Here is a 26,714-nt window from a genome sequence, read left to right as displayed (position 1 = left end):
AGCCGCTGACTCCCTTCCGGTGGCCTGAGCATGTGGAATGGAGGCGGAATAAGAAGGACAGGGTGGTGGGGAGAGAGTTGCCTTCGGTTTGTGATCTTGAGGGTTCAGGAACTTGCAGGGGGAAGGGCTCGTGGCCAAGGCTGCAGAGACCCCTCTGCCCCAGCCCTAGACACTACAGCTGTGCTCTGCCCTCCGCAGCCAGAGGCAGCACGACTTCTGAACACCACAGGAGGGGAGAGTGCCCTTGTGCTGAGAGTCCTGGATGACCCTTCTTTCCTGAAGGCCTTTTTCCATCTGGCTTGGGAGGCCTCCGACTGACTCCAGCTACAAAAGCTGAGGCTGCTGAATAGACTCTTGGGTTGCTGTTGAGTTTTTGTTTTTTTTAAAAAAAAAACCTTTACTTTAGATCTCCTTGTGATTTATGCAGAAACTGTTCCATATGGTTATGTATTTTTTAATGTTTTATTTTGTTTTTGCTACTTTTGGTATGTTGCAGTCATGTGTTTTCCCCTGTGTTGTAAGCTGCCTTGAGCATAGTTTGAATTGTGGAAAGGTGGCATACCAATAAAATTATGCATGTATGCATGCTCAAATCTTGCTTGTGGGTTTCCCATTGGGGCATCTAGTGGGTCCCTGTGGGAACAGAAGGCTGGACTGGGTGGCCTGAACCAGCAGGGCTCTTCCTATGTTCTTATGCCCCCCAGGCGCCCCTTCCTGGCCTACTTGACATTCTCCCCAAGAGAGGTGGGTGCAGAGGAAGGAAGGCACTGAACCCCTTGGGATGACGGTCACCCACTCCCAAGGAAAGTGGGGTGTGAGAATGCCTACAAGGAAAGTGTGTGTGTGTGTGTGTGTGTGTGTGTGTGTGCGTGTGAAGATTCAGGAGCTGTCTGGCCAACCTCCGGGGGCCCCAGAAGTGACCCAGAGGAAGACGAAGGGGATCCACTCCATCAGCCACAGTTAACTGCAGTTTGGGATCCCATCTCCTCACTCACTGTCTGGAGTTTCTGGACAGAGATAGAGATTCTCTTCCTGAGAACCCACCTGCAAGAATCCTTTCCCAGAAGAAGGCCCCATATGCAGACAGAAAGTGGATGCTGGGAACAGGATGCATTGCACCAACTCGATTCCAGTGGTGAGGAGGTGGGTAAAAGGAGGAGGAGGAGGAATGGAGGCTGGGGAGGGGAGGGGAGTCCTCCAAGGCCCCATAATGCTAACCTGCTGCTCTTCAGGCTGCCGTCCTCAGAGACCGTCTTGGAAGACCCCTTGTTCTTGGACAGCCATGACTTGACACCATCCACACGGTCCTCGAGCTCAGAATCGATGTCCGAGTCGCCCTCGCTGGAACAGGAGGGAAAAGGGCTGCATCAGAACTGTCCTTCCCAGGGCAGGTGCCAGGATCGTATTCAACATGCACAACAAAGGTACTTAGGAGGGCCAGCCAAGAAAGAGTTAATCGGCAGTCGAGGAGGAGGGACCCGCCCCCAAACCTCACCTGGATTAGAACAGGGTGTCACATGCTGATGAAGGGAACTAGGGTTTAAAAATCCTTGGAACGCCCTCCTGACCTTGGCCAAGGCCAGAGAGAAAGGTTTACTCCACTGCTGAAAGGGTAAGTGCTGGAAATCGTAAGTGGGGAGAATTGCTTTAAAGAGGCACCTGGTAGGCCTCTGTGAGAACCAGATGCTGGGCTAGAGAGGCCCCCTTTGGCCTGATCCAGCAGCCAGGCTCTCTTATGCTGAGGGGAGCTGGATGTGGCTGGATGCAGGCTTCGCCTCCTGTAGTCTGCACACACACAACTTTCAGCCCTCGGGTCAAGAAGGTTTTCAAAACAGCTCAAAAGCCTACGGGGCCTTCTTTGCCAGAGGTGAAGGCAGGAGGAGGGTGCAGGATAGTCTTTCCCACCCTGGCGCCCCTCCAGATGTTTCAGAGTCCAAATCCTCCTTCTGATGCACCTTTGACTCTCTGGGTGAGGAAAAACTGCCGTCTCTAGCAGCTTAAACAAAGCTGCACCTGGAAAGCGCCCAACCTGGCCAAATGTCAGGGGCATGGGAGAGAGGGCTGGTGAGGTTTGTGCGCCTGCACCATTCTCCATCCCTGAAATGTATTTTAAAGAAAAACGTCGCATGCCCACTGGCCTGGAGAGCTGGAGAGAGACGGAGACGGAGAAGTCTGTGCTATGCTGAGATCCATCACCCTACCCTGCGGAGAAGGAGATAGCCAACAGCCTCTTGAGCCTCTCCGTGGGTAACTGCCGAGCTGCCTTCAAGGGTCTCCAACCGTCAGCTTCAAGTTATTTTTGTACGCCACGATGTCATTCCCGATTCTCACAATATGCTACTGCCTTTGAGGATCTGCTTAGAGCAGTGCGCCTAGGAGACCCACGATGGTGCTCAGGAAAGCAGCAAGCACAGCTCTTCCTACCTACTGGCTTAGTGCTTAGGATCTGAAGCTCACTGGTGTGACCTTGGGCCAGTCACTGCCTCTCTCAGCCTAACCTACCTCACAGGGTTGTTGTGGGGCTTATTTAAGTGGGGAGAGAACTATGTACACCGTCACGAGCTCTTCGGAGGAAAACATGGGATATAAATGCAGTAAAATAAACCAACCAGCCAACCCTGGATGACCTCAGGCTACCTGACAGAGGTACCCCTTTCTCCCCCCCCCCTCCGCAGTCAAATCCACCCCCCACAAAACCCACTTCTTCCACAAGGCCTCTCTCACCCCACTGCAGCCTCCAACCACAATGAAGTTAAAAGGGTGTATTCTATTTGGCTTCTCCCTTCTCCATTCCTGGAGACTGTAGTTTGTTGAGGAGGCTAAGAAATTTCTGTTTGCATTCTCAAGAAGAACACACACACACACACACACCCCGTAGGATCCCTACAGGGCCAGAGATTCCCAGCAGAAAAATTAGCCATGTTTGCACCAAACTCCCATGTCTTTGGAGGAAAAGGAGCCATATCAGATAAGCCGGTATAAATAAGCCACCTCCAACCCCCACCTCTTGCTTGTTCATATCAGAGATATTTCCCACAGGGGAGGCTCAGAACAGGACTGCGAGGGAAAATTGAGGATGTTGGAGAGGGGACGAAAGGGAAGAATCTACAAAACGGTGAGAAAGAGAGAGACCCCTCAAGGCGAGGTACATCTGAGAGGGCAGGCCCATTAAACCTTCAAATCCCCCAAGAGCTGGCTAACAAAAAGAGTCAAAGGCTCGTTCCTCTGCCAATACGATGAGTTCAGCTCATTAAAAGAAAGGGGGAGGGAAAACCTCAGAACACCTTTCCTCTCCATCCACCCCAGCCCAGACTCCTGGCATCCATCTCCTCCCCCCACCCCAGCAGCCCATTGCCAGTTGAATTACGGGCCTGAAAAGATAATAAATGGTAGAGACAGCAGGCAGATGTTAAGGAGAGGGAGGAAAGGGGGATACTGCAGAGCTGCTGGGGACAGGAAAGGGGAGCAAAGCTTCCTTTCTCACAGCCCTCCACCTCCTCCTCTGCCAGAGCATCAGATTAAGGCAATGGTGGGGAAGAGCTACACTCCGCCGTCCCCTGGTAAACTGGGAGTTTAGCGGGCCCCAAACAGCAGCTACTCGGCTGGGCAAAGATTTATGGCCGCAAGCGAGCCGAAACACCCCCCCTCCCCGCCACAGGATAGCGAGACCTGATTTATATGGGTACGTAAACGCAGCCCCCATCCGGCTTAAAGTCTCTAAATTTATAGGCAGCGTCCATAAGTGTATTGATTGCCTAGAGCACGGAAAAGCACAGTTGTGCGTGGGTTTTAAGGGGGGGACACAGGAACTATTCCTACACATTTAGAGCCATGCCCGTATAAATCTCTCCTCTAATACAGGGGCTGTTTACCGCTTTCATTAGGATTACGGCAATAACAAGTGCGTTTACGAGCAGATCGGGGTGTTATTTCTCATTCCCACCTCGCTGGGCTCAATAACTCTTTGCCTGGTTTTTCAGGGAGCTAAGTGGAACGACCGTGGGGGAACACCCCCGCCCCTCCCACTAACCCCCCCCCCCAGGAAACTTTGCAGGAACAGCCTCTACATCTCCCCCTCTTAATGGATATCTAATGTGAACTTAAAAATGAACGCTATTCTTCATTTCCTCCGTCGAGGGAAGAGCATGGCAGCAGGCAAGCATCTCTCCTGAATCCGAATCTCCCTTGTTAAATTCAAAGCAATGAGGTCCCCTTGATTAACCCAACATCTCCCTCTCTGGGAATAAATGCCAGGAGACAGGGTGTTTTTGGGTTTGTTTTGTTTGCTCGGGAGAAAGAAACAAACCGCAAAGAAATCTAAGGAGCCCTGTAAACAAACTCAGGGGGGGCAGCTGAGATTTTAAATTGTTGGAATTAAACCTCCCGTCAAAGGCAATTTATGTCCAGGCTGGCGTTCCATTAGTTAACTGGGATCCAAATCACCGGGGAACGAACAAACGCAGACTGAACTGTGGGGGACATTAATTGTGTGTGACAACAAGGCTCTAGCGGCCCTCTATCACTGCTACACAAGATTACATTTATCATTAGCCCGTATAGATCCTGCCACAGCCACAGCCAAGCCCATCTTCGGCTTGGGGAGGAAAGAGGCTCTGCCATCACATCCACCACAGCAGGAGAGCCAGGATCCTGGGCTCAGGGAGAAGTCACAGGGCAGCACGCAGAATTTTGTCCAGGTTGTTGGAATTTTGGGCTGCTCTCTGTCCTATGATGAGCAGAGTTATTCCAGGTATCAAAAACTCCTGATGCTCAAAAGCATCTTCCTGATGAACATCTCTGCCCTCCCCCCTTTCCAAGCACCTAGAGCGAGGCAGTAAAGCAATCATTCAGAAAGAAGGCTGAAGAAGCCCACCCACCCATTTAGCACACGATTCTCCACAAGGCTGTACTTCCCTACAGACCCAGCAACAATCTCATACCTCCACAGTTGGAGGCAGGAAGGCTTCTGAATACCAGCTGCTAGAAACCCCAGGAGGGGAGAGGGCTCTTGGGCTTAGATCCTGTTTGCCATGGGGGCACCTGGCTGGCCACCGTGAGAACAGGATGTTAGACCAGCAGGCTCTGCTGAGGTTCTCTCAGGACCATCTCACCCACTATGTAGCCTCACACCCGGTGGAACCACCCAACGTGGGGGGTCACAGCCAATGCCCTTCTATGCAATCGGTCTGCCTGCAAAGATTCTGCAGTGCCCCCACACAACAATTTTGAAGTGTTTGCTCGAAAAGTTGTGTGTGCAATGCCAGTAAAGCTGGTGGGCTGGATCCTCAATGCATCCACTGCCCACAGGGGGACCACTCGGGCAGGTGTGCCCACTGGGAGCATCACCAGAATTCACCATAACGACAGGTGATCCAACAAAAGAACTGGGAGGGAGAACTGAAGGAAAGAATTGGATGAGGACTACTGTGTCTCTGCGGTACAGAGCATCTGCTTTGCGCGCTGAAGGTCCCTCGTGCAATCCCCACTGGCATCTCCACGTAGGGCTGGGAGAAAGACTCACTGCGTGAAAGGGCCGCTGCCAGTCAGTGTAGACAATACTGAGATAGATGGATCTGACTATGCAAAATTATGGCACCTTCCTTTGCTCCTGTTTATATCAACCCTTTTTTTCAGAACGAGGGCTGTCAGAAGCAGTGTGTCCTGTTCTGCTGCCTTGAGTGTTCCACAAGCACTCGCGGGATTTCAGGCAAGATCTTGCCCCAAATAGCCACGATCTCACCCCAAATCAGCACCGATGAGAGCACTGCTTCTCTGAGTGATCGACTCAGGAGCTTCTGCTGCCTGAGGCAGTGGCGTCATGCTGCCTATTGGCTGGATCGGCCCTGAGGACTAGAATCTTACTTTATCTCTGGGGAGGGGGATTTAGCCTGGCTCTGGGAAGAAGGCAGTGTGTGTGTGTGTGTGTGTGTGTGTGTGTGTGTGTGTGTGTGTGTGTATATATATAGATTAAGGTTTTAAATGACAATTTTAGGTTATATTTTAGTGATCAAGATTTAGTGTATATTTTTAGCTGCCGCTATATCTGAATTGTCTCTGTTATACCCAATTGCAGTTCAATGTACAGTGGTACCTCGGGTTACAGACGCTTCAGGTTACAGACTCCGATAACCCAGAAATAGTACCTCGGGTTAAGAACTTTGCTTCAGGATGAGAACAGAAATCGCACGGCGGCAGCGCGGCAGGCCCCATTAGCTAAAGTGGTGCTTCAGATTAAGAACAGTTTCAGGTTAAGAACGGACCTCCAGAACAAATTAAGTACGTAACCAGAAGTACCACTGTATTCCTGTTGTGCTTTACGATTTTCCTGATATTGTAAGTGAGCCGGAACTGGTCTGTGACCGTAATAATATTCTGTTCGATTCTGTATATATATGGAGACAATACTCTCCCCCTCCAGGATCAGAAACCAAGCAAGGCTCAACCCAATAACCCCTTCTTCACACACAAATCCCTCCCCTCCCTTCCTACGATTAGTTTTCCATTTGGGACACAGCAAACACAGAGTTAGAGCATACCAGGCCAATGCGCACGCAAGGAAGGGGGGCATGCAACTACATTGTGGGGGGTGGGGGAGGCCCTTTGGCCCCCCACCTCCCCTCTGTGGCATGCTTAAGGTTAGGAGTAACAAAGGGGTTACTAGAAACCAAGGGAGAGAAACTCATCCTCACAGCTTATTCCTGCGCTTCTGGAACTTTGTCACCATGTCCTGCAAACTGGAGAACGGGGGGAGGGAGGGGGGAATGGGAGGGGGAGAAAACAGGCAAAATAAACACCACAGGAAGGCGGGACAAGGACGAGGGAGAAGGGAAGATGGGCAACCAGAAACGAGAAGCGTAGCTGGGGAGAGAAGAGCGTGACAGGGGGACTCGCTCATAGAATCGTAGAGCTGGAAGGGCCAACCTCCCGCAAAGCAGGAAGCTAAAGACTCCCTGATATGTAACCTCTGTTTGAAACCCTCCAATGAAGGAGAGTCCATCCCCTTTTGAGGTAGACCATTCCACTGTAAAACAGCTCTTACCGGCAGAAAGTTCTTCCTGATGTTTAGCCGGAATCTCATTTCTTGTCATTTGAACCCACTGGTTTGGGTCCTCCCCACAGGAGCAGCAGAAAACAACCTTGCTCCATCTTCCATGTGGCAGAACCTCAGATAATAGAAGATGGCCACCACACCTCCTCTCACTCCCCTCTTCTGCAGGCTAAACATGCTCATCTCTTTCAACTGCTCCCCGCAATAGTTTTTGATGGGAACTGCAAGGCCGCTGAAAATACCCGGGTGTAGCCAATGCCAGCCCTCCTGAAGAGCAGGCAGGCCCACGGAACACCATTTATATTGGCTCAATACGGGTTGCATCCAACTCAGTGTAGATCCAGTGAAATTAATGGGCAAGGCTAACTTGGGCCCATTAATTTCAAGGGGTCTACTCTGAGTACAGCTTAGTTGGATACAACCCTATGCTTCTTTTCTTTTTTCCTTAAATAAGGTTACACAAGTTATAATAATTACCCACTGTTGTATTTTATGTTTCCCAATAACAATTATTTTTTTAGCGTGTAATTACATTAAGTATCAAAATCTGTTGAGCATTTAATCATCATCATCTGATTTTGTTACACGCTTTACCTTGCCCAGGGCAACACAAAGTGACTTGCTAAGCCCAGGTGGCTTAAAAGGTGTTCGGAAGATGAGCTTATTCCACAACCATTGGTGATAATAGCTCCACGGAGCCTCTGTGTCCAAGGGCAGTCTACCTCTGGCTGTCCACAGCCATCACGCCCCGCTTGGGAGCTTCCCAGAGGTAACTGCTTAGCCACCTCTTGCCTCGGGCCCATGGTGGAGAACATAGTGTCCCCCAACTGGGCCTGGACTTCAGCTCCCAGCAGCCAGCACAGCCAATGGCCTGGAATGGCAGGAGCTGCATGACGCCTGCAGGTTCCCCACCCCAACAAGAGGATTTTGCTTAATGCTCTTATGTGAGCCAAGGGCTACACAGCAATGCCTAGAAGGAGAGCTCATTTGGTTGCCCCCGGTCCCCACCCATCACCTACCTGTTGATGAGTTCCTCGTTGTCGTCACTCTCCATCTCGTCCTCGATGGCGGCCTGCAGGTCACCAATCCGCTTGAAGGCCAGCTTCAGGTCTGACTGCAAGCTCTGGTTCGCAGCTTCTAAGCTCTCCAGATCCATCTCCTGGAAAAGGAGGAGAGAAGAGAGAATGACTCTGGGAGGGTAACAGGGACCTTGCAGATGCCGCTGTGCCGTTCTCCCCCACACATGCAAGTGGCCCCTGCTGCTGCTGCTCCTGGCAACCCAGCTCTCTAGTCTGTACAAGTAGTAGTGGGGGGAGACAAACCTCTTGCCCATCACTAGCAAATGTTCCTGCAGGGGTGTCCCAGCAGGGTGAGGCTCCATCAGTTTGCATTGAGCAATGGTGAAGCCAAGGGTCTTGCCCTAACCAAGTGTGCACCCAAGAACAGGGGGTGGAGGAAGAAACTGTTAGATCTCTGCAATAGTTCTGCAAGACCAGCCTGTTGGCTCAAGCCCATGGCCCATCTAGTCCAGCCTCCTGTTCTCACAGTGACCAGCCAGATGCCTATGAGAACCCTGCAAGCAGTTTCAAAGGCAAGGGCAACTCTCCCCTCCTGCTGTTTCCAGCAACTGGTATTCAGAAGCATTGCTGCCTCCAACTGTGGAGGCAGGCAGAGACGTCATGGCTAGGAGCCATCGATAGCCCTCTCCTCCTCCATGAATGTGTCCAATCCCCTCTTGAAGTCATTCATCAAGTTGGTGGCCATCACTGCCTCCTGAGGGAGGGAGTTCCACAGTTTAACTATGCGCTGAGTGAAGGAGTTCCTCTTTATATCAAGGATTTCTGACTCCCAACCATTTAACAACAACGGTGTGTTTTTCCTTCCCACTCCTAAATTAGCCTGCCAAAATGAAGAAAGCTAGGAAAGGCTGGAAGGAGGTGGAGGAACCAGGAAAGGATTCTCTTTTAGATGGAACGCCTGCGAGTTCATTTCTGGTTCCCAAAACACTGCTGGAAATTCTTAACCCTGCAATTAACTTGGACATAAATTTGCACTTGCGTAGACGGCTTAGCCCAGTTGGGGGGACGGTGGAAGGGCTCGGCTCCATCCCAGACCCTCTAGTTTGCACCGGGCTCTGCCCCACCTCCCCCACAACTACTTTGCATTTGGCTCTGATTGGTGGGCTTCACTGGGGGTGCTAGCTAGAATAAAAATACACAGAGCAGGGAGGGAAGGAGAGGGAGGGAAAGGGAGGGAGGGTGGTGGAAAACCTGCCTTTGAGAGACTGGGTGGAACAGGAAGAGGGTTCATGGTGAGCCATGAGAAGCCAGGAGTGGTCTAATGCAGTGTTTTTCAACCACTGTTCCGCAGCACACTAGTGTGCCGCGAGATGTTGCCTGGTGTGCCGTGGGAAAAAATGAAAAATTTAAAAATAAAGTATTTTATAATTTTTCATATTTCTGTTTACTTACTATTTCATAATAAAGTAATTATAAAATACTTTCTTTGTGTTTATTTGATTCCTGTTCAAGAGAATTACTTTATATATAGTCAATATAGGCACAGAGTTAATTTTTTTAACATTTTCTAATAGTAGTGTGCCTCATGATTTTTTTTCATGAAACAAGTGTGCCTTTGCCCAAAAAAGGTTGAAAAACACTGGTCTAATGAATGGAGGGGGCTGCAGCAGGTGTAGAGCAGCCGAAGGTCCACTTCTGTTTAAGGAGGATATTGACAAGCTGGAAGGTGTGCGGAGGAGGGTGATCAGGATGATGAAGTCTCTGGAAAGCAAGCCTTATGGGGAACGGTTGAGGGAGGTGGGTCTGTTTAGCCTTAAGAAGACTGAGAGGTGATGGGATAGCCATCTTCCAATATCTAAAGTTCTGTCACATGGAAGATGGAGCAAGCTTGTTTTCTGCTGCTCCAGAGAGAAGGATCCAAACCAACGGATTCAAATGACGAGAAAGGAGAGTCTGACTTAACATTAGGAAGGACTTTCTGATGGTGAGAACCATTCCCTAGTGCAACAAACTCCCTTGGAAGGCAGCAGACTCTCCTTCATGGGATGGTTTTAAGGAGAAGTCAGGTGGTCACCTGCCAGGGATCCCTTAGCTGTGATTCCTGCATTGCAGAGGGTTGGATTAGCTGTCGCCTTAGGGTACCTTCCACCCCTACTACTCCGTAACTCTGTTCCAGCAATGCAATGGGCAAGGCGGATGTCCCCCCAAAAGCCACACACACGCTTCCCCCTCCATACCAGTTCGTGCTTCTTGCGACTGGCCTCTGCCTCCTTCTTTGCCAGCTCAGCCATCTCCTCCTTGGTGTCCCGCAGCTGGCGCTGCAACCGCTTGTTCTGCTCCTTCTCCCTGTTCTCAGCCGCCGTGCGCTGGTCGCGCTCCTCCGTCAGCTTCTCCATGTTCTCCTTCAGGCGGGTGGCCAAGCTCTGGGGAGAGCGGGCAAGGGGAGACAGAGGGGCTTAGAAAGCAGTCTTTTATACCAGGTTAGGCTACTGGGGACATTCAGCCCAGTGTTGTCTACACTGACTGACAGCAGCTCTTTGGGGTCCCAGGTGGAGAAGAGGAGCCTGGCTGCAGCTGTATCAGGCCAAAGAGGGACCGTCTAGTCCAGCATCCTACTCTCCCAGTGGCCAACCAGATGCTCGCAATGGGAAGCCCACAAGGCAGACCTGAGCACAGCAGCAGCGCTCTCCCCAGAAACTGGCATTCAGAGGCATTAATGCCACCTGATGACAGTGGAGGCAGAACACAGCCCTGCTGGCCAGCAGCCAGTGATAACCTTATTCCCCTCTGTGGATTTGTCTAATCCTTTATCAGAACATCAGAACAGACCTGTTGGATCAGGCCAATGGGGGGTCCACATAGCCCAGAACTCTGTTCTCACAGTGGCCAGCCAGATGACCCAGTGGGAAGCCCACGAGCAAGACCTGAGCACAAGAGCACTCTACCTGTGAATCCCAGAAACTGGTACAGTGGTAACTCTGGATGCAAACAGGATCCGTTCCAGAGGTTGCGATTCGCTGCTTCCGCGCATGATGTCATTTTGAGCGTCTGCACATGCGTGAGCGGCGAAACCCGGAAGTAACATGTTCCGTTACTTCTGGGTTGCCATGGAGCACAACCCGAAAACGCTCAACCTGAAGCAACTTCAACCCAATGTATGTCTGTATCAGAGGCATTAATGCCCCCAACAGCGGAGGAAGAAAATGACCATCATGACCAGTAACTAATTTTAGGCTCATTCATAGAGAGAGATAAGACTACTCCCTTTACAAGAGTCCTGCTGGATCAGGCCAATCTACTCCAACCTCTTGGCCAACCAGATGCTCCAGGGAGGAGCCCACAAGCAAGACCCAAGCACAAGAGCACTCTACCTGTGATTCACAAGTATTCAGAGGCAGTGGAGGTAGGATATAGTCCTTCACACAGCGCATGGTTGAACTATGGAACCTGCTCCCACAGGAGGCAGTGATGGCCACCAGCTTGGATGGCCTGGGAAATGGACAGATTCACGGAGGAGAGGGCTACTGATGGCTACTAGCCACAATGGCTAAGCTTTGCTCCTGAATACCAGTGGCTGGAAGCCACTGGAGGGAAGAAAACTCTTGTGCTTACGCTCTGCTTGCAGGTTTCCCACAACAGACACCTGCGTTGCCACTGAGAGGAGAAGAGAAAGCTGGACTAGATGGGACCCCTTTGGCCTGAGTCTCCTTATGTTCTTATGGTTCACTGTAGGCTGGTATCAGGATAGCACAAAAACAAGTCGAAACGAGGCACCTCCCTGACCTCTCCACCCTTGAGAAGGGGTGAAGGTACCCCCCCCCGTCTCCCCGCTCCATGGCAGGTGAAGATGAGACAGCCGCGCCGTGCAAGGGCTGGTGCATCAATATTCATCTGCTGCACATAATGGCAGCAGACAGCGGCAATTACCGGGGCCGGAGCTCAGGAATAAGCGTTGCCCAATCGCTCCCCGCCGAGCACTAATGGAACAAACGAACCCGGCACTATGAATTTACATGAGGGGGGGTGGGAGGGAGAACTGGCTCGAGGGGGAGGGAGAGAGCAGAGGAAAGAGCAGGGGGGCGGCTGAGGAGTTGCGCCAGAGAGAGAGAGAGAGAGAGAGAGAGAGAGAAGGAGAGAGAAACTTTTTTCCCCAGGCGTGGGTAGAATAATCAGGGGGGCTTTGGTGAATTGGAAAAATAGATTTAACTTTGTGTGAAGTAATTACAGCATGTAATGTAGGGAGAAAAATAGATTCCATCCTTTCAAGGCAGCCGAGTGCCGTCCCCTGCATATTTATGGGGCTGGGGGGGGAGGGGGTGTAGAGAGGGGAGGAAGAGAAGGGGGAAGCGAATAATGGTACAGAAATATTAAGAGGGAACTCTAAAGCTTCTCAGCTCCCTCGGCGGGAAAAGGAGCTGCGACGGTAGAATATCAAGCAGGGCACTTAACAGGTGCAAGCAGAAGCAGAGAGACAGAGACCAGCCTCCCCAAGGTGGCATTTGTAGGGCCAAGGACGTGGGGGGCAGGAGCAGGAGATTTACTTGCCAGCTGAGGCCAGGGCTATGGGGGAAGAGGACAGCAGGAGACTGATTATTTGTAATTCACAGACCAAACACATCTCTCTCTTTCGCTCTCTCTGCTCTCCTTGGCTCTTGCAGCCCACAGATGCTTTGAATTTTGCACCTCCCACCTTTCTCTCTGCTGCCCTTTTGTCTCGCACAGGCTCCCACCCACCCCAGCCAATCTGCTTCCCTGAAAACAGCTCCCTCCCACCTCAAGGCATTAGAATGCTTGCGCACATGCTGTGACATCACAGCAACTGAGCCAATAGGGGGAGGGGGGACACGTTTTTCACTCATCAAAGACCGAGGAGGAAGAGGCGTGAGTTAGGGGGCAGGCACTTCTCACACGGGAACCAGAAGGAGGTACACACATGGACACACCACGGCAGCTGTGGAGAGTTCTGTGCCTCTAGAAATCAATGCTTTCCTTTTAAAATACTCGGCTGGGGAAAGAGCAGGGCTCTGTTTTCTTGCATTTTAAAAAGGGGAGACGTGGCAATTTGCATGCTGGGTGCATCCCCCTCTCCACAAGTAGTTGCAGGAGATGCATGTCTTGTTCTTGGTGGTTTTGCACTTTAGCCCAAACAACATATCGCAAGGCACCACATCCTAACCTGAGGAATGAGCACAGCTCTGGACTGGGGGTGGGGGGAGAGATGGAAGGAAGGGGAATTGAGCAAGGCACCCAAAAAGGACCACGGTGACTGGAGACTCTCTAAAGACTCCCTTGGAATCTGTCTGATGTGATTTTAAAGTTCTGCATGGACTTTTAAGCGCTTCTTCCCACTTTCAGGGGCAGCTCAGAACACAAGACTCTGTTCCAGATAATCTGACTCCAAGAGAGAGCGCAGCCCACGCAGCTTTGCCCCAGTGCCATCTGAGAGAATGAGAGCCCAGCAAGAAGCAAACCTTTTGGAGCCGGGTCTGAGCTGCCCTGGGGAGATATTTCGCTTCCTAGGGTCTGCTAGCCCAGGACCCGCTTGCCTACGACGAACTCCACCGCACTAAGCAAACCCTGCTGCTAAGGATGCTCTGCCGGCTCCAGAAAACCCTCTCCCCGGCTCCAGATTCCTCACCTCAAGGCGCTTCACTTGCGTCCTCTCAAACTCCAGCCGCGTCTCCAGCTCGCGGATCTTGGCCTCCTGCCTGCTGACCAGGGACTTGTCTACCATGGACTGCTCGACAAACTCCAGCTGGCTCTGGAGGCCTTGTAGCTGGAAATGAAGAAGGAAGGGGCTGTCACTCATGGTGGTGGATGGTGAAAAGGGAAGCACAGCCCTGCGAGGGGTTAAGAGGAAGAGGGGCAGCTGACTCCCCCCCCCCCCCAACACTCCCTCCAGTGCCTACCTTCTCCTGGAGCTCTTGCTTCTCTTTGTGGGCTTCCTCCAGCTGTGACTGAAGGTCATTGATCTGGGCCAGGTCCCGGGAGGCCTGGAGAGAACAGAGGATTTAGAAGCCAGCGCTGGCAATGCTGAGTCCCAGAGATTCCCACCACCAACACCTCCCTGTTAAGAGTCTCCTGCCAAATCCCCTAAAGAATGTAACTTATCATCTCTAGCTAATAATTATTTTAGCTGTGCAATAATATATTTTATTCTGTTTTGTGCATTTTGCAATGCCTTTGGCTAGACAAAACAAGCAAACAATACAATTGAAACAGGACAGTCCCTACCCTCAGGCTTACAATATTAAAACAAAAACAAAAAACCACAATATGCAAGGTAAAAGGGACAGGGAGGGAAGAGGGAAATCAAAACTCAGTTGCCAATTTCTAAAGAGTTGTTCCTATTTTTTTTTAAAAAATATTTTTATTGCTTTTTAACATACATACATATCACAAACATACACAGCCAAGAAAAAAAGAAAAAAAAACGAAAAAAGAAAAACGAAACACGTAATACATAAAAACATAGACAACTCAACTTACATTGACAAACACTCATCGACTAAAGAGTTGTTCCTATACTGACCACCTATAATTTGTTCCTGTAATGTTTAGCAACCACAACTGCTGTCTGCAGGAGTTACAATCAAACTCTCATGAATCTCTCTGAGGTGACGGTTAGGGGAGGGGGGTTCAGGGTGGGGTGGGCAGAGAGGATGCAGTGAAAGCATCTGCAAAACTGGGACAGTGGTAGTGGTGGGGGAGGGGGAGGGGCTTACCTGAGCGACAGCCGCCTTGTGCTTCTTCATGAGCTCATTCATGTCCTCCTGATCCTCTTCCAGGCGGCTCTGCACCTCGTTCTTCTCCCGCTGCAAACGGCTCAGCTGCTCTTCCAGCTTTGGGGAGGAGAAGTTCAGGAGTGAAGGGTGAGCTGGTGTCTAAGGACTCCTAAGGTTTCAGCCCCTGCTAGAAGGATCCAGCAAACCAGAGCTGGGAACTCTCTTAACTCAAAGGCTGGCAAGTGATGGCAGGTGAACACACCTCTCTCTGCCCTCATTTGCTGGGGAGCATGGTCTCTTGCAAACCAGTTTTGGAGGAGATGACACTGAAGGCAGATGGTAACACCCTGAGAGCAATGAAGTCGGGTTGGAAGTGCCCTTACTCAGTTCAATCTAAAAGGCAGCTTCGCCTCCCCAGGGGCCAAGCTCTGAAAACTGGGTTTACAAGGTGGATGGGGAACCTAGCTGTGCTTGGCACTGATTGGCTAGTGCCCATGCCATCCCCAAGAAACCACACACAAACTTCCAGGCAGTTTTTGTACTTCTGAGCATCCTAGTTGGGTGGGGGAAAGGTAGAATAGGGAAGATTATAGGAAGAAATAAAGGCGTCAATGATCAGAGACCACTGATGTGCCAGACCTCATAGCACGAAGGATTACTTAAATCAGTGGGAGGAGATGATGGTTCGGGGTGCTTACCGCTCCCTTGGCCTTGGATAGGTCATCTATTTGCAGGTGCAGGTCCTCGATCTCCACCTCCATGGACTTGCGAGCCTTGACAGCAGCCGCGCACGTGAATTCCGACTCCTCCAACTGCAGCAAGAGCCCCCATGTCCCAAGGGGGTAGCGACAATTAGGACAACAGCCACTCACTCCCAAACCTCGCCTGTCAGCCTTCCAGCAAAGCCCCCTCACTGACACCACAATCTCTTCTCTATACAGATTGGGCCCAGGCTACCTGAAAGAGCATATCTTCCCCTAGGAGCCTGCCTGGGTACTAAGATCATCAGGGGAGCACCATCTCTCAGTCCCACGAACAAGAGAGACATGGCTGGTGGTGACACAAGAGACAAGGAGCCTTTCCTGGGGCTGCTCCCCTATTGCAGAATTCCCTCCCAAGAGAGTTCAGACTGGCTCCCTCCTTGCTAACCCTCTGCTGGCAGGCTAAGACTTTCCTTTTTAGGCAGGCCTTTGAAAACTAAGGAGCAGATGAGGCTGGTCACTGGGCAAAGTGTATTTTGACTGCTGGCCCTAAGCATTTCCTGATGTATCCTAACTATTGTTGTTAACTAGCTTGTTTCTATTACTTTGTATTTTATAACTGAGGCTTCTAAATGTTGTAAGCTGCCTTGAATCCCAACTTAGGAGAAAAGGATATTAATGCACTTAATAATAAAACAGTGATATTATTCCCCTTGGGTGTCCAGGCCTGGTTCTGCCTCTTGAGGTGGCGGTATTTTGAGGTCTTCCCAGGCACTAAAACCAAAAGCCTTCCTCGCAGGGACCCTGCAAAAACCAAGCGTGGCCTTTGGCCAGATGTTCAGAAAACTTGTAGGAGTTTTATTTCATTTTAGTCAATTATACTGTGGCTTCAACTTTCCGTATGTTTTAAATTACAGCCGATTTTTGTTTGTGTGATAATTATTTTATCTGTTTTTGTGAACCGCATCTAGTGTATGAATTTTTTGAACAAAATAATAAATAAGAGCCAGTCTGAGTGGAGAATGATGAAAACCTCTGCAGGGCCAACAGCTGCACAGGACTGCTGGGTCCATCCAGCTCAGTATTGTCTCCTGAGTCTACTGTCTATTGTCTACCCTCCTGATAGAGTTCCATTCATTTCTCTACCTGCTCCCCCCCACGCCACCCCCATTCCCAGCCCCCTCTCCCAGCACCTGGTTCTTCAGCTGCGCAATCTCCCGCTTGCTGGGGGCGTTGTTCTTCAGATGGTCAAGCATGACCTGAGCGTCAGAGAGGAGTGCCTTGGTACGCTTCAGATCCTTGCGCAGACGCTTCTCCGTCTCAAAGTCCCGCTGGCTGACCTGGAGGGTTGCAGGGAGGAAGAGGAGAGGTGTGAAGAGGAAAGGGCGAGAGGTGGTTCTGCTACAGCAGCCCTCGCCTACCCTCTCTTCCCCTGCTCCTGCCATCGTCCGTACCTGGTCGCTGACGGCCGACAGTTTCCCTTCCAGGTCCCTCTTCTCCCGCAGCACCTTCTGCTTCTCCTCGTACTCCTCCTCCAGCTGCATCTCCATCTGCTTCAGCTGTGGGTACACAAAGCAAGGAGAGGGGTCCTGAGGGGGTCTTCCTTGGTGGACCTGGGGAGGCTGCTGCTGGCAGCCTGGGGGTCATTTCCAGTTCTATGTAGCTCTCCAAGGGAGGGATAGGGGGCCTTCCTACTGACTTCCAGTCTTCCTTAACAAACTACAGCTCCCAGAATTCTTTGGGGGAAGCCATGATGGTTTAAAGTGGTATCATGGCACTTTATAGCACAGGTGTATTCCTCTTGGAAGCTTAAAAAAGCACAGCAAGGTGGAAGCAAGTCCTGCTTCCATGTCCTCAGCACCTGGTTTTCAGAGGTATACATACGGCCTCCAAACAGGGAACAGAATGTCACATGAACACAAAAGTTCAAAACATTTCAGAATTTGTAATACCTTGGTGCATGAATGGATTTTCCCAGTAGTGATGTATGGAAGTGAGAGCTGGACCATAAAGAAGGCTGACTGCCGAAGAATTGATGCTTTTGAATTATGGTGCTGGAGGAGACTCTTGAGAGTCCCATGGACTGCAAGAAGATAAAACCTCTCCATTCTTAAGGAAATCAGCCCTGAGTGCTCACTGGAAGGACAGATCCTGAAGCTGAGGCTCCAAGACTTTGGCCACCTCATGAGAAGAAAAGACTCCTTGGAAAAGACCCTGGTGTTGGGAAAGATGGAGGGCACAAGGAGAAGGGGACGACGGAGGACGAGATGTTTGGGCAGTGTTCTCGAAGCTACCAGCATGAGTTTGACCAAACTGCGGGAGGCAGTGGAAGACAGAAGTGCCTGGCGTGCTCTGGTCCATGGGGTCATGAAGAGTCAGACACGACTAAATGACTAAACAGCAACAACAAATGAATGGATGGATGGATGGAAAAACAGTGGGCAGCATTAAGAGGGGAGACCTCCTCACAGCCAAGGGGGAGGGCCCTTTAGTGACCCTAGGCCCCAGCCATGTGGGAAGCAGACCACCCCCTCGAGAGGAGGCCAAACGATTCCCCCAGCTGCATCCCCTGCACACAGGGCCATGACTAAGAGCTGCTTGCCTGCAGCAGGCTCTCAAGAGGAGCGAGCTCAGGAAAATGTTCATTTAGATAATTGCAGGTTCGTGCTGGCCAGGGCTGTGTCACTCGGCTAATGGGATCAGCGTAGGCAGAGAGGAAATCACGCTGTGGGGGAAGAGTGACTGATCACACTGGTCAGGGCCAGGAAGGGTTTGGCTGGACAGAGAGACCAAGGGCAGGAGGACTGGAAGGGCACAAAACTATCAATCAAAGCAGCACAGAGGCCTGAGCCCTTCTTGGCCATCATTAGCACTTTATATCTAAAAAGTAGGGGGAGGGGGGGAGGGAAAGAAGTAGGAGACCCCAGCCTGCTTGGGTTGCAATCTCTCAAAAGCATGGACCTCTCCTCCCAGATGTCTCAGGGGTGCAATAAATGCACTCTGCATGTGATCCAAGGCACTCTCTGCAAACTATTCATACTTTGCGTGTTCCAGGACAGAACCAGGGCACGGAAAACCAGCTCCACAGCCTGGCCCAGATTCAAATTTTGCTTCAGCTTATTCAGCAGCCTCCTAGTACTTTTATTATTATTTATTATGTTTATTAGTCACTTGTTACTCTCCGAGCCACTGACATTTAGAAGCATAAACATATTATACCATAGTGAAAAAGAAAGAAATGGATCATATAAAAACACTGTGGGTGGTATGCAACAGCAGGCCTCTTGAAGTTAATGGCCATTAGGTTAATTAGGTTCATTCATTTCCAAGTATCTACTCTGAGTAAAACTTAGCTGGTTACAACCCTACAATTGGAAAGAAGAGACTTTATCTCCAATCACAGCAGCAAGTGCTCACATCAGAGCTGATCTGACAAGTGACTGACAGGTGGGTGTGACATAGACAATAAGACCTTGTTACCCCCACAACACCCCCACAACAACCACTTAGACTAGAATCATCTCAGACCACCAAAGACCAGGGGAAAGAGGTTAAATCTTTACCTGGCACCAAAACAGTGTCTGCTCCTAAGTTGCCGTGTGTGTGCTTGTGTTTAAAATCAATCAATCAATAAAATGACTGACAGCGGCTCTCCGGGATTTCAGGAGGAAAGGGTTTCAGTTGAGGGGCTCCCTGGCTCACAGCTTGGTTTTCCAAACCGAGGTCTCTGTCTCTGTCTCTCTCAACTCCAGAGTCAGGCAGAAAGGCTTTGCTAAATGAAATGAAAACTCAGCCTTGCTGATGACCTGAAGGCAAAATCCATACTTAGCTTCTTGAAAAGGGGAGAATCAGAGCTGGTGGTGGTGGTGATAAGGGACCTTTTGAATGAGGGCCTTCCCCCAAAAGACCTTAACGGCCCCCCTGGCTTCAGGAAAACAGCCATAACACACTCAGATGGAATAATTCTGCAAACATCCTCGTTTGCTGCCTCCCTCAGGAGCTGAATGCTTCCCGGTATTGACTTGTCCTCCAAGTGTGAAATTTCATGATTTATTAATTTTCAGAGAGAAAGAGAGATGCACCTTGACTCTCAGCCAGGAAGTCCCCAACTGAAATGCTTCCTCCAGGCCAAAGCATGCTCCCAACCTCTGCCTCCCTTCGCCCTTCTCTGCAGCCAAGGATAATTACACTGACCAGATTGTTCTTAAGGATCGCCGAGATGGTTTATGTATGTGCAAAATGCAGGGCTATATACATGCAAAGTGCTGCATTTATGTTCTAATGTTTTTCATCTGTGTGTGCCTTGTTCTAAGGCGAAGGAGGGTGGGGATGTTAAACAGCTGCCTGGTATGTAGCAGGAAGGAAGAACCAGGAAGCGGGAGGGGAAATTGCCTTGCGCCACAGTCACTTCCTGCTGCCAACCACCCTGGAGCTTGGGCTCTTGCCCTGCTAACTGGGAACAGAGGCTGATCCCCTGCAGCTCCCAGGAAGCTGCATATTTCATTCCAAGGCCTTGCTGTGATGCGGAAGAAGCAGGGCCCAGAGGACACCCAGAAGGGGCTTCACATGGCAGCAAGTGCCCCCGTTACTTATAGGGGTGTGTAAGGTAAGTCTCACGGAAAAGCCTCAGCAACCCAGGGGCTTCTTTCTATCAAGTGCTACTCCTACCCACTGAAAACCCACATGGTCAATGGCTAATTTAGGTCCATTGATTTTGATGGGCCCTGTCAGATTAAAACTAAGTTGGTAACTCCTTTACTGAATGTGTGAACAGACAAGGTGGTAATAACCGAATTCCAACCCAATAGAAGTCTGACATTTGGCCAGTGTATGTCTTGAATCTCTTTTATCTTTATCTTTTGCTTTTAGCAGACACTTGTCTGCAGAAATTTTTTATGCCTGGATCATCAAGGAAGTGCTTTAGAGTGGGTTAAAGCCTCAGCGCCTAGGACTTGCCGATCGAAAGGTCGGCGGTTCGAATCCCTGCGGCGGGGTGCGCTCCCGCTGCTCGGTCCCAGCGCCTGCCAACCTAGCAGTTCGAAAGCACCTCCGGGTGCAAGTAGATAAATAGGGAACGTTTACCAGCGGGAAGGTAAACGGCATTTCCGTGTGCAGCTCTGGCTCGCCAGAGCAGCGATGTCACGCTGGCCACGTGACCCGGAAGTGTCTCCGGACAGCGCTGGCCCCTGGCCTCTTAAGTGAGATGGGCGCACAACCCCAGAGTCTGTCAAGACTGGCCCGTACGGGCAGGGGTACCTTTACCTTTACCTTTATTTCAACTTCTACCACCTTGTACGCATCCTAATTCATTGCTGACAAGCCCGGAATCCTTTCTCCTTTACTTTAATCTGACTGTTCCTACTGTAACCAAGTGCTATGAATATGCTTTTGATGTGTGGATGACATTAAACTCTCTGGGGAAGGGGTGGCTGCCGCTGGTGGGGAGTGGGAACTGATGTTTTTGAGTTCTGAATACAGTATGATTTTACTCTGTGTATCTCTCTCTCTCTCTCTGTATGTATGTATGTGTGTGTGTGTGTATATATATATATATATATATATATATATATATATATATATATATATATACACAAACACAAACACACACACATATACATACATATACATACACATACACATACATACACATATACATACAATGAGAGAACTGTATTGGGATACAAGCCAGGGTTCTCTGGCTCCTAAAGGGCCTGTGAAACCACCCACAGCCTTTCTCACCTTCTTCTGGCAGGACTGCCTGATCTCCTCCACCTCCTCATCACGGCTCTCCACTTCCTTGGAGTGTGTCTGCCGCAGCCTCTCCATCTCCATCTCCAACCGGAGTTTGGCCTGAAGGGTAGGGGGAGAAGGAACTGATGAGACGCCCCAAGGAGGAAGGCTCGGACTTCGCCTCTCTCTCTGCACCGGCCAGGAGGGGTCCATGGCAAAGCAGGCAGAGCAAAGGGACTGAAGGGGAAAGGGACATTGCACTGCCTAACCTGCTCACATTCCCCACCCACCCACAGCAGCAAAAAATGGTCTCCCCACCCAAACGAGATCAGTTTTGCTACTGGAGGGCACAGAGCACAGTAGGCCCGGCTGGCCCAAGAGATGTTCCCCTTCCCTTCTTCTTTCCCTCCTTCCCTGCACTGATCTACACAAGAGAACTTCTCTTCCCTACTCCACCAGGACCACAACCTACCGGTATTTGCAGGGAAACTCAACTCTGTCCATCTCTGTGCAGGGAACCGTAGGAGGGCAGAATGCTGTTGTGCTCAGGTCCTAGCTGGATTGATGCAACAGTGCTCATTTTGAGGTTCATAAGAAATATAAATCGGATTTTAAATAATGGACCTCATAAGGGCTGCATCTAACTACCGGTACTTTTTATCTCGGAGCAGGCCCATTGAAATTAATACCCTAAGTTAGTCATGTCTATTAATTTCAATGGGTTTACTCTAAGGTGGGCTACAACCATAAGAACAGCCTGCTGGATGAAGCTCATGGCCCACCTCATCCAGCCTCTTGTTCTCACAGGGGCCAGCCAGCTGCCCCAGTGGGAACCCCACAGGTGGGACATGAGCACAACAGAAAATCTCCCAAACTGCGATTCCCAGCAACTGGTGTTCAGAGAGGAACCCCAGGTTTCTCTTAAAGCAAGGATTGCTAACCTGCAGCTGGAGCACAGCATCCATTATCTCCCTGGTCACTGAGCCATGCCGCTTCACACACAGCCCAGCACACACCAGGGACTAGCACCCTGAACAGACCAGGAGCCAAGTCCTTTGGGTCCAGAGGTCAAAGGCAGAGCCAGGCGGCCGGCTCAGCAGCAAAGGCTCAAGAACTTGCAAACCCTTTGTGGGCTCCCTGCCAGATCTCAAATAGATTTCCAAATTCAGTCTTAAGTCTTCTGCTGTTAGAAGCTGAAGTATTTGGAGGAAGGAGTGATATAGAAGTATAATAAATAGAAATAATAGTGAATACAGGACTGCCGGGAAAACTCAGCCAGTAGAGCATGAGACTCTTAATCTCAGGGTCAGGGGTTCAAGCCCCACGTTAGCCCCAAAATTCCTGCATTACAGGGGGGTGGACTAGATGACCCTTGTGATCCCTCCCTTCCAACTCTACAATTCTATGCTTTAGTTTGGGGGGACACGACCCAAGCCCACTGCCCATGAAGTAAGCAGGGGAGGCATCTCAACTTGGCCCAGCTGGAAAGCTAATTGCCGGCCTTTGCCTTTGTCATTTTCAGTCATCAATATGTATTATTTTCCTATATACATAAAAATGCAAGGCTGTCATCATGCGCCCTGATTGGGAGATTTGCCCCATGGCGATCCTGGATTTGCGTAAAGAAAAGAGGAAGCTTTAGGGCAGGGTTTCCCAAACGTGGGTCTCCAGCTGCTACTGGGCTACAACTCCCATCATCCCTAGCTAGCAGGACCAGTGGTCAGTGACAATGGGAATTGTAGCAGCCGAAGACCCAAATTTGGAAAATCCTGCTCTAGGGTGTTAATGCAGCGGTGAATGGCAGGGGTAGTTGACGAAGGAAGTGAGCAGGGGCCCAGCCCCTAGTAAAACGCTGTCGCAGGGAAAGCAGAGCAAGCTCCCTTTCTGCTGCTCTAGAGGCGAGGACCTCAAGCAAAGGATTCAAATTACAAGCAAGGAGGGAAAACTATCCAAAGGTAAGAGCTGGTCAACAGTAGAATGGACTCCCTCAGAAGGTGGTGCACAGAGGCTTTTAAACAGGCTGGATGGCCACCTGCCAGGGATTCTTGAGCTGCGGTTCCTGCATCGCAGGGGGGTCAGACTAGATGACCCTCAGGACCCTTTCCAAACTCGACAATCCTATGATTCTATGTGCTTGTCCTGCTCACCAGTCCCCTTGCCATCCCCTCCACATGATATATACAGTGGTACCTAGGGTTAAGTACTTAATTCGTTCTGGAGGTCCGTTCTTAACCTGAAACTGTTCTTAACCTGAAGCACCACTTTAGCTAATGGGGTGCTGCCGCCACACTGCCACCGCACGATTTCTGTTCTCATCCTGACGCAAAGTTCTTAACCCAAGGTACTATTTCTGGGTTAGTGGAGTCTGTAACCTGAAGCGTATGAAATCTGAAGTGTCTGTAACCCGAGGTACCACTGTACACCCTTTCTAGAGAGAGAGAGTTATCTCAAGTAGCTCAGCACAACCTCGCCAGTCCCATCAGCAACACCTGTACTCTATCACACTTAAAAATCTCTTTCGTTTAGCTGGTGGGAATGAAAGGCCCACCAGCCGCCGCCACCAACCAAGAGGCAGAAAGGCCGCTGTGGGCTCTCGCATTGATCTGGCTTGTTTTGCCAGCCGCTGCCATCTTCCTCCCTCTGCTCGGCTCACGCTGGGGGAAGGCCACACTGGGAGCAGCTGGGCACTGAGCTGCGAGCCAGGCTGGCACACAAAGCTCTGGCGCTTGTGGAGCACAGCAGCCCCTCCGGATCAATGGCTCTGAAAGGCAATTACTTACTCGCCTTGCCGCCGCTGCCTCCGCAGCCTGCATGGCTGCGTCTGCCTGCCTGTTGGCACCTTCCGGAGTCGCAAAGGCAGACACCTCTCCCTCTCCAACCAGCCGAACTGGAGCCGCAGCAGGAGAAGAATCACGGTGGCGGCGGCAGCAGCAGCTCAGGTGTGTGGAGGGAAGAGGACGGGACGGCCCACACGCCCCTGTGAAACCGGCACACCCAGAAAACCGGCAGAGCCAGAGCTGGCAGAGAGAGAGGAGGAGGAGGAGGAGGCCCCGCCCGGACCAGGCCTTACCTGCTCCAGCATCTGGATGGTGCCTGCCTGCTCGTCCAGCTCCTCCTCCTGGTCTTTGGCCTTGGCCTCCAGGTCCCGGAGCTGCTTCCGCACCTTGGCCAGAGACGCCTCATCCTTGGACTCCTGGGAGGAGAGGTCCTGCAGCTCGGCCTCCAGGGACTCCACCTTCTGGGTGACGCTGGTGATGCTGGACTCCTTCTCCTGGGAAGGGAGGGACACGGGGAACGTTTAAGTGTGCGGCAGGGAAGCTCAAATGCCCCAAGCAGCCCCTCATGAGACAGGTGCTGCTGCTCTGGATCCCAAGAAAAGGCTGTCGGGTGAAAGTGGAAGGAGAGTTTTCCTTCAGAGCAGACAGCTTAGGGAAGGACCCTTGCTGGGCTGAAGGCACCCAAAGCCACACAGCTGAGGGAGAGCTCCAGCAAGGCCCTTTCCCAGCCTTCCCTGGGAACACAGGAAGTTGCCTCATACAGAGTTGGACCACTGGTCCTTCTAGCTTGGTATCAGCTGTAGTTTGGCTTCCTGTCATTCCCAGAGACGTCGAGAATGGGACCTTGGGCTTCCCGCACGCAAGGAAGGTGTTGCACTGCTGAAGTGCAGCCATATTCCCCAAACCAGACCATTCTTCCATCATACTCAGGACTGATGACACTGACCAGCAGTTGGCTCTCTGGGCCTCAGTGGCTCTTCCAGCCCTGATCAGAGACACTGTTGGGGACTCATGGGACAAGAAAGGAGATTCTGGCTAAACATTAGGAAGAACTTTCTGACACTGGAATGGATTTTCCCTGCAGGTGGTGGACTCTCCTGTCGAGGATGCCTTAGCTGAGAGTCCTGCATTGCCAGGGGTTGGACTACACAACCCAAGTCTATGATTCTGTGACTGAATCTGGGACCTTATGCATGCAAAGCTAGGTCCTCATTTCCCTTCTTTTTTTTGGGGGGGGGGTGGTTCAGTTTTCAACGCTGCAGGACAGAGCACCCACCTCAAGCTGCTGCTTGAGGCTGAACACCTCGGCGATGAGCATGTCCTTCTCGCGCCCCAGCTTCTCCCGGCCCAGCTTCTCGCGATGGGCCTCTTCGTGGGCCTGTGAGAGCTCGCTGTCAAACCTGTGGGTGAGAGAGACACATGCGCAACTCAGAGTCTGCGCTCTGCTGGCTGAGGATACCTAGCCTGCTCCCTCTGCCACCTGGGCTGCAGCAACAGCTGCCTTCCTCCATTCTTTAGTGCAGCTCCATCTGCTGCATGTTTAATTTAATATAAATATGTATACGTTGCTGTGGAGGGGGGGGTGTCCGCCGAAGCAGCTCTCAAACGTAATTTAAAAAACACAAACAATAAACTGAAATTATGAACCAACAACAACTTCACTAAAAGCAACGCAGCAGCACCGTTAAGAAAACTCTGGGGACAAGGCAAAAACAAGAGCATGTCTAATTTAACAGAACCATTGTGGTGGTGTTTTCTGAAGGACGGAAGGGCAGAGTTTAAGCAAGACTTCCAGGGCCTGTGCGCCAATGAAGGTCTTGCTCCACATTCCCACAAACTGTGGCTCAGATGGTGGCAGGACATGGAAGAGTCTCAGCACTCCATACTGAGGTCCAGCTGGGAACTGCCACCACTAGGTAAGAGGCTGGGAGGCCCCTGGGCTCCACCCTGCTCCCAGGAACATCACAACTATTAACATTGAACCATGGAACTCCCCACCACAGGAGGCAGTGAGGGCCAATAACTTGGGTGACTTTAAAAGAGGATTAGACTGGAGGCAGCACTCCTTCTGAATACCAGTTGCTGGAAACCGCAAAGAAGGGAGATTGCTGTGATTGCTTGCAGGTTTCCCTGTGGGGCATCCGGTGAGAACAAGATGCTGGACTAGATGGGCCACCGGCCTGATCCAGCAGGCCCTTCTTATGTTCTTAAATCGGGAGCATGACGGCGTCTGTCCTTGAATTAGGGCCCCTGCCGAAAGAAGCTTGTTCTGGCCCAAACCATAAACTGAGAACGTTGGTTTGAGAGCTGCTCACATGCACCTGATCTTATCCCAGCAGCCAGAAAAGCAAGAATTTTGCTTTTTAAAAAGTTGTTTTTAATGAACTGCTAATACTTCCATTTTTGATGGGTATTAGAACCACAATGGCTTGTTTCTGAAGAGATCTGAACAAGGCCAGTATTTATTTCTGATGTGGGAACTTGCTTTATTAGATAAAGCTCAACCCACAAGCTATGCACTTCCAGGGGGAAATGTTTTTAAAAAATAAAAATTGCAGAGGTTTGCTTTCTTTTTATTACATATGTCAATAAGGAAGAACACGGTCCATCGCCTCCCTCTGCTTATCAATGGATTTGGTTGATTCAATAATATGTGCTATTATTGCTCTCTAAGATTCATCCCACCGGTAGCACTAATGGGTTTTATTTTATCC

General features: G+C 50.7%; 1 protein-coding gene across 28 annotated transcripts in view; it reads right to left on the bottom strand.

The window, feature by feature from the left end:
• The window catches only part of MYO18A (myosin XVIIIA), a 143,690-nt gene that overhangs the window by 10,002 nt on the left and 106,974 nt on the right, over window positions 1-26,714 (bottom strand). For 19 of the 28 annotated variants that reach the window (XM_083714954.1, XM_083714966.1, XM_083714951.1 and 16 more), the window contains 13 exons: window positions 25,277-25,400; window positions 24,294-24,494; window positions 21,233-21,343; window positions 16,948-17,052; window positions 16,687-16,833; window positions 15,491-15,604; window positions 14,793-14,909; window positions 13,977-14,060; window positions 13,706-13,843; window positions 10,305-10,490; window positions 8,068-8,207; window positions 6,690-6,734; window positions 1,219-1,341 (listed from right to left, as the gene is read on the bottom strand). In XM_083714954.1, coding sequence (XP_083571080.1) covers window positions 1,219-1,341; window positions 6,690-6,734; window positions 8,068-8,207; window positions 10,305-10,490; window positions 13,706-13,843; window positions 13,977-14,060; window positions 14,793-14,909; window positions 15,491-15,604; window positions 16,687-16,833; window positions 16,948-17,052; window positions 21,233-21,343; window positions 24,294-24,494; window positions 25,277-25,400 — 1,635 coding nt within the window. The remainder of the gene's footprint in view (window positions 1-1,218; window positions 1,342-6,689; window positions 6,735-8,067; window positions 8,208-10,304; window positions 10,491-13,705; window positions 13,844-13,976; window positions 14,061-14,792; window positions 14,910-15,490; window positions 15,605-16,686; window positions 16,834-16,947; window positions 17,053-21,232; window positions 21,344-24,293; window positions 24,495-25,276; window positions 25,401-26,714) is intronic. The other 9 variants (XM_083714957.1, XM_083714968.1, XM_083714972.1 and 6 more) reach the window with 1 other exon arrangement.

This window comes from Podarcis gaigeae, assembly GCF_964106915.1.
Source record: "Podarcis gaigeae genome assembly, chromosome: 15".
NCBI lineage: Eukaryota > Metazoa > Chordata > Lepidosauria > Squamata > Lacertidae > Podarcis > Podarcis gaigeae.
Note: the sequence above shows the minus strand (reverse complement) of the source record. Positions and strands in the feature narration are given on the sequence as shown.